The following is a 7,377-nucleotide window of genomic DNA, read 5'->3' on the forward strand; positions in this document are numbered from 1 at the left end:
GCCCCGCCCCGCCCGCTGCCCGACTCCAACATGGCAGGCGGCGCCTTGGCCCGCGACGGACCGCGAGCGGCTCCCTCACCAAAGATGGCGGCGGCCGCGCCCCGCCCCGCCAGCCTGGCTGCCGGCCCTGCGGGCGCGTGCGCGCGCGGCGCTCTGGCGCGAGCGGCTCTATGGTGGCGGCCGTTGGCGCTGCGGCGCTTCCGGCGGGCGCGGGGGCCTGTGGGGGATCGCCGCGCGCCACTTCTACCCGGCGGTGCTGAAGGAGCGGAGCCGCCATGGTGAGAGCGGGACGGGAGCGGATCGCTGCGTTTCGTGCACACCGCGCCCGCCAGGGCAGCCTTCCCTTACCCTCCCTTCCCTGTCCCCCGGGCTACTGCGGGCAGGAAGGCCGCCGCCGGTGGTGCGGGCCCGGGCGGGCGGCTGCACGTTTTGGCGGGGCAGGGCCGGACGGGGCGGGGGCACAAAGGCGGCGGCGGCACTCGGCGAGTGGCGCGCTGGAGGCTCCCGCCCCTCTCCCCGGCACCGTCGGCCCCCTCTCAGGGCGCTGCTTGGAGCCCAGCGCTTCCCACGAATGTCGCCCGCCGAGCGAGCCGGCCTTAAATGGCTGATTTGCGCTTTCCATGCTGTTCTCCCTGCTCCTCCCCTCTGCTCGGAGGAGGGAAAGGCGGGAGCTTGCGTTGGTGGGCTCTGGGAATGGCACGCTGAAGCTCAAAGGCCTCCCTATCAACACGGTTTGTTGCGCTCGTCTAATAAATGAAGATGTGCTGAAACAAGTTGTCGCTGTGCGGTGGGAGGACAGCTGCTTGTCGGTTTGCAGCGAAGTTCCGTGTCTGCCTGGTTCTTGCTTCAGAGCAGTTGGCTTCGGCCATGATGAGCAGCTACAGGCCCTGTCCCTGTTGGCCAGCATGAAAGGGAGGCCTTAGACCAATTTTTCTGCTTGGCATTTCGGTGTGTTCAGTGTGCTGCTGGTTGGTATTTGCATCACTGCATATCTTACCCTTACAATATGCGTTTATCTTCCGCTTTTATTGTATCGGGGCTTTTTTTTTTCTTTTTTTCACTTTACTGTTAAATACACTACAATTGGTGGAAGTCTCTTTGGGCAGATGCTGCATAGCTTTTAAGACCTACTGGTTTGGCTCTTGGCACTGCCTTAACCAGTTGTACAGGGTTCTGCCTTCAGTAGCAGGAGCAATTTCGAAAGTGCTCTCTAGAAGTTTTGAATTGGTATAATATAAACCATGTGGTGTCTCATTCCGTGGTCTGCTTCAAAGCAGCCAGTACCACTGTGCTTTTAAGGAAAATGCAAAGAAATTCGACATATGTATCATCATGATAATGGTCCAGATTGAGTTTCTCCAGGTAACTGGTGCTAAGGCAGAAAGGTTTACGGATTTTCCCTTGTTTTGGTTTTGTCACCTAGGCACATGGGGCAGGTAATAGAGGAGCCTTCCCACAGGCTTCTGAACTTGCCATTTTTTTGTACCTATATGGTAGGACAGGACCAGCAATTTTTATCAAATCAAACAATTTTTTTTTCCTTTAAAGTAAAATAATGTCAAGTTCCCAAAGAAATGTTTGAAAAGCATTAATTCTACAATACACGTGATCCAATGGCATTAATTTAAATATTTTCCTGGGCCAGTATCTGATAACAGATATTGTATAGTCTCTGAAGTGATAAATGGCTTAAAGGCAGAAGCCCAAATGATTTCTGCTGTGAAGTTCTGAAGGAACTGGCTTACATGTCTGGCTCATTGATTTTTCTAATATCTGATTATTTGGATAATTTCAGAATTTATACATTCATTTAGCACCTCTCAGTGACCATCTAATTAAAATGATAGTACTGGAAAAATTATTTTATGGTAATCTTTGGCAGTCATTTGGACTCCCTGCTAAGACATGCCTGTTCAAGTACAACGCACTTAGGAACAGCCAGATACCAGCCCCCCTTGGGGAATTCCCTTCAAATCAATCATCCTCTGGCATACATGAAAGTGGATTTAAATTATCTACTCTCCTTTGTATGATTTTTGTTGCTAGAGTGTGCAGCTCAGAATTCCCCTTTTTCCATTTCTGATTAGGAAAAGTCTTGCTCCTTCTTTTTCTCTGCGTAACATTTTCCTGAACTTCTCAGAATCTGCTACTGCTGTGTTGAAACAATTTGAAGAACTAAAACTGTATTCCAAGGATGGGAACACTGTCAGTTATGGGATAAGAATTTGTCCTGTTGTTTGGGTTTTTTCCCTGTAAATCCTAACATTTGCCATTTCTCTGTCACTGCTTTTCACGAGCACTGAATTGGTATATTCACTGATTTCCAAAGTATGGGTCAGGATTTTTCTGTCAGCCACTGATTAATCTAAGTAAAAGGATGTCTTACTCTGCAGTTGCCTCTGTGCTATGCTAATGCTCACCTCAGACATTAGCACTGAAAATGTTGGATCCAATTAGCAGCACTGGAAACGGCCATTTGCAGCTTGCTTGCAAACTTTCTGTGGTATACAACCTGTTAATTAGATCACAGATTGTGTACACTTCAAAAATCTTGCTTCTTTGCTCAAATTACTTGCTGTAGCCAAGTGAAAAATGTTATGGAAATAATGGAAGCCACAGAGTGTGCAGTCATCTAAGCCTTCGCTGCAGAAGAACAAGCTTATGGACTCCAACATTTGGAACAGTTTTCTGTGCCGTAATTACTGTTTGAGTAAACTCATTGAAGTGGGAAAAACCAGTACATCTGTTTTGCAAGAAATAATCTTGGGTTCCTAAGTGCAGATTTATTGTATCATTAGTGTTCCCTTGAAGTGAAATCAATAACTCAAAATAGCTAATTCTGTTAAAATCTTTCAGGTGACACTATGGTTAAGTTGGGTCCCCTCTTTGCGCTAATTAAAAATTTGAGCAAAAAAAACTGGGGCATTGAAAATTTTACTAACAGCTTGCATTTGGAATAATATAATTAAACACACTAATGCCACAGCTCTTACACATTGACTTCATTGCTTTGCTTGTCTGTCTAAATATAAACTCTTTCTGTGGTATTTTTTTTTTCAACACAGTAGCGGCATTACTGGTGATTCTACACATTTTAAAGTTCCATAAAGATTGATAGGACTTGTTGGAACCAAAACTTAGTAACACAGCTTATATAAATAGTAAATGCTGTGTGGAAAATGTCTGCGTCCTTGATTGCTAGTCTAATATTTTACCATTACACGTCTTTTTACTCCTTCTTTTATATAAATAACTTAAACAAAAATCATTCAAAGTGTGCAAGTAACCTGTATTTTTGTGTTTGTTTTGTTTTCCAGTCTCACACAATTCTACTTGTCCAGCCCACCAAGAGGCCAGAAGGCAGAACATATGCTGATTATGAATCGGTGAATGAATGCATGGAAGGTGGGTGGATGCAGACATGGGAGTTAAAAACTGTTGTTAAAATCCTCTTTTTGACATACTCACAAACTTAATAAGAAAATAAGTTGCTCTTCATATTTTTCAAAGGTCATTCACAAAAACCCCCATGTTTTTAGCTTACTAATGTTCTAGCAAACTAAAAACTAGTTATTATTTGTTTCTAAAACTTCCTTTTTCTATTTAATGTCTGGTTTTGATTTAACTAGATGAAACATCCAGTTTGGCAGAGTAGCTGATATTCTTTCTTTCATGCAGCAGACTTGTTTCAATGCAATTCATTGCAGGATCAGCACTTAATTCTCACTATTCTTTTCTTAGCATTGTAAGGCAAAGACTGCTGCTGGAAATACTATATTAAATAATGGATTGTGTGCAACTGATATGTCATTTGCAGTCTCGTGGCACATGTGTCAGAGTAAAGATCCTGCAAAACTTTGATACACATAATGGCCATTGGAAGAAAATTGAAATATTAGAGCTGTAGTTCACTTAACATTAATCTTGCAGGAGGTTTTGTGGGGGAAACAAAAGCATAACAAAGTCTCTGTGCTCATTTTAATATTACATTCTTCTCAAATGTATCTGAATTATTAGTGGACTAGTTTAAATAAATAAAAGTGTTTTAAATGTATATACAGGTTTGTGCTGTCACCTCAATACTCTGTTTGACTCTTGGATCAAGAATGATCATTCTTATGAGTTCTTCTGTTTCTCAGGTGTTTGTGCAGTAGGAGTGTGTTCTAATTTCTGTCTTAAAATTATTAGAAGGAGTTCCAGATGTCTGTTGGAGCTTACTGCATGGAAAATTATATATTTGACAGAACTAAAAGGTTTTCCCCTAGATGATGAACACTTTTCTTTCCATGCATCTTACCTGATTTTATAGTATTACGTTTCAATGCAAATTGCCGGGAACAAGAGAATTTCAGCTCTAGAAAATCTGATTGCTTTTACAGTGGTAATCTCTAAACTTTTATTTGTGGATCAAGAGCTGAAAAAGTTTCAGCTTATACAGTCTTTTAATATTGCATGGTTAATCTTGTTTCTCTGTAGGAGTCTGTAAAATGTATGAAGAGCATCTGAAGAGAATGAATCCCAACAGTCCATCCATTACATATGATATCAGCCAATTGTTTGACTTCATTGATGACTTGGCAGACCTCAGCTGTCTTGTGTAAGTTCAGTTGTACAAGTCCATTTCAGTGACTTAGGAAAGTCACAAGTCTTCCCTCTAAACTCTTCTGTGAGAGTTTAACATAATGCTGTTTTGCGTGGTTTTTAGCACTAACTGCAGTACAGCAGTAGTGCAGCTGCCCTAGCAAGTTCCCAGTCCAATTAAGTGCATAGATACAAGGTACCTCTAAAGGCTTACAAACTAACAGTTCCACTTGGATTTCACTCACATTGAAGCTGACTGAAATCCAGCAGTTTTTATGACTGTTTTATTACTACTAGAATCTGTTTAAATTTCCCTTTTTGCTGTTAGTACAGTCCCTCAGGAGGCAGAATGGTTACAGAATTTTTCTCAGCTGAAGGCAGTACTTATGGTAGAGTAGAAGGCTACAGAAGTGCATTGCAGCCAAAAGTTTGTTTTGATCAAGATACAGCAAGATGAAAGTTTATCTAACAGACTGAAACTAGCCACTTGTTTTAGGTGGTAGCAACTGTTGTCTAGGATAGTCTTGTGCCTTTTTTAATTAGGCTTCTAAAATCAGTGTCATGCCAAATTCTACTTCAGCTCATAGTTTTCCACCAGATGGCACACATAGCACAAGGTGTAAGAGACGCATCTTCTTCACAGAGATTTCCTGAAGTACTTGATGTCTGCTCTTGCTGTGTAGCATTATAAAAGGATTTGGGGATGGAGGGTAGAAATCAGTAACTTTTCCTGAAAGTAGCACTTGTGACATTGCACTAGAACTACTGCTGTATGAACATACATTGAAGCTCTTTGTTTGGCCTTGATGCCATCATGCTGAGGTTTAAATAGTAAGACTTCCTTAGAAACATCATGCTTAGGGACTTTTCCTTAGGTAAGAACTATAAATTGTTCTGGAATGAGTTAACTTGGGATTTTTACTTACCTTCTTACCACTGTCCCTCTCACCCTTCTTATCTATCGGAAATAAAAGTACATCAGGATTTAAAGACTGTCCAGGACTTCAGTGGTTCTTGAATCATTCACTGAAAGTACCATCTTCATGAACAAAATAGGAGGGCATGAGCCTACACAGACCTTCACTCAGATTGCTTTCATTTTTCAGTCTCGTTCTGTTTTAATTGAACATGCCCTGAGTAACTGAATTCTCTGGCCCTTGCAAGTGGACTGCTTTTATCAACTATCCTTGAATAGCAAAGAAAATGTATCTGTGGGTTCTTGTTTTCAGTTTGCTTTTTATAAAGTATCCTTGTTAGGTGTAAGCTTGTCCTCAGTGCCAACTGGCAAGAATCCTTTGTCATCCATCTGTGAATCTGCCTTTGCTCCTGAAAAAATTTGATCGTAAAAATTTTTAAAGGATTCCACACAGAAGTTCAACACTTGAAAGCTTAAATAAATCCTTGAAGTAATGTTGAAGAAGTGTTTGACTCATTAAGACAAATTAGATTGTTTCCTGGTGGAACTATTCTTCTGCAGGCTGAGCTCTAGAATGCTAAGATTCTCTACTTGCTGTCTCCCTTAAGTAATTAAATGCATGAATTAAAATGTGAACACAGTGTTCCAGTCACTCAGTAGTGCTTGGAGCATCTTGTTTTGTTTCAGGTTCAGTCAGATCTGCTGGACAGCTGTTTTATAGAGAACAGGATAAATCCATTTGATAAGTGGCAATTCCCACCTAGTTCTGATACTACCTTCTGTACACCACTTTCTGCCTCATACACTTGAGGACAATTAATTGTTTGTGAAGTTCTTCTGGTAGATGTACCACAGAGCAGACTGACATTTCTTGTTTCCTCTGCAGTTACCGTGCTGATACTCAGACATACCAACCCTACAACAAAGACTGGATAAAGGAGAAGATCTACGTTCTCCTCCGCAGGCAGGCACAGCAAGCAAGCAAATAATGGGGGCACCATTGCTACGTGGGTTTGGGGGTTTGGACAACAGCTGTGTACAGAGTGTAGTGGTGAACGTTTTGTATTATAGTCATCCTGTTGCCATCTTGATAAACTCATTAGCCAGGACTGATTGTGTTTTTAGAGATACAAGGATTTTGTTGGATTGGAATTTTTTTCAGTGTAAATGGAGAAGAAAGTACAACATCTTCAGCAGAGTTTTGGGTTTTTTCCTCCAGTTTGCTAATGGTCCTACCTTATTTGAACCCCTGGGGCTGTTCACATTGTACTTCACCACATTTGCTGTATGTGCCCCTCTGTGGGTTTTTTACATTCAGTTATGTCCTTGAGATGTCTTAATGGGAAATAAAAATCTACCCTTTAGTTAAAACTTGAGTGCTCAATTTTGTGGTTCCTGCCAAAAAATAAAAATCTTTTTTTCCCTGTTATCCAAGGGATATGGCTTGAAAGGTCATGTGGACTGAAGCAGCAGTTGTTTCCTGTATTACAGAACACCTCAAATTCTGGCTTAGTCTTGGTGGTTCTCCCTGGGCATCTTTGGGAAACACAGCAATCCTTTTGCACTGCACAGCTGATCTTTCTACAAGGCATTTTATGTAGGTGTGTCTGCTCTGGAATTGGTGATGGATAAGAGCAGGCTGAATGTATGACATCACAGGCCCCTTGAATTAGTCTGCTTACAATTTTCCCCCAAGAAAGGAATAGACAAAGCAGATTGCTCCCATGAAAATCTGCCCCAAACTTAATTTTCTCTGTACATAAGATAAAGACTTAACTGTTTACCCCCACTGTAAGTTAGGTGTGCCTCCGTCTATCTTAAATGCTGATGTTTCTGTAATTTTGCTGTACTGAAAAGATTTGGATTGGGGGACACATCAG

At 41.8% G+C, this 7,377-nt stretch overlaps 1 protein-coding gene across 1 annotated transcript; it reads left to right on the forward strand.

Annotated features, from left to right (window-relative positions):
* Positions 1-164: 164 nt before the first annotated feature.
* ERH (ERH mRNA splicing and mitosis factor) lies at positions 165-6,868 on the forward strand. The gene is made up of 4 exons (XM_036384808.1): positions 165-278; positions 3,318-3,405; positions 4,477-4,597; positions 6,384-6,868. The coding sequence occupies exons 1-4, from the start codon at positions 276-278 to the stop codon at positions 6,484-6,486; spliced, it is 315 nt and encodes a 104-aa protein (XP_036240701.1). The 5' UTR covers positions 165-275; the 3' UTR covers positions 6,487-6,868.
* Positions 6,869-7,377: the final 509 nt, after the last annotated feature.

The sequence above is a fragment of the Molothrus ater genome, chromosome 6 (genome assembly GCF_012460135.2).
Source record: "Molothrus ater isolate BHLD 08-10-18 breed brown headed cowbird chromosome 6, BPBGC_Mater_1.1, whole genome shotgun sequence".
Classification (NCBI taxonomy): Eukaryota; Metazoa; Chordata; class Aves; order Passeriformes; family Icteridae; genus Molothrus; species Molothrus ater.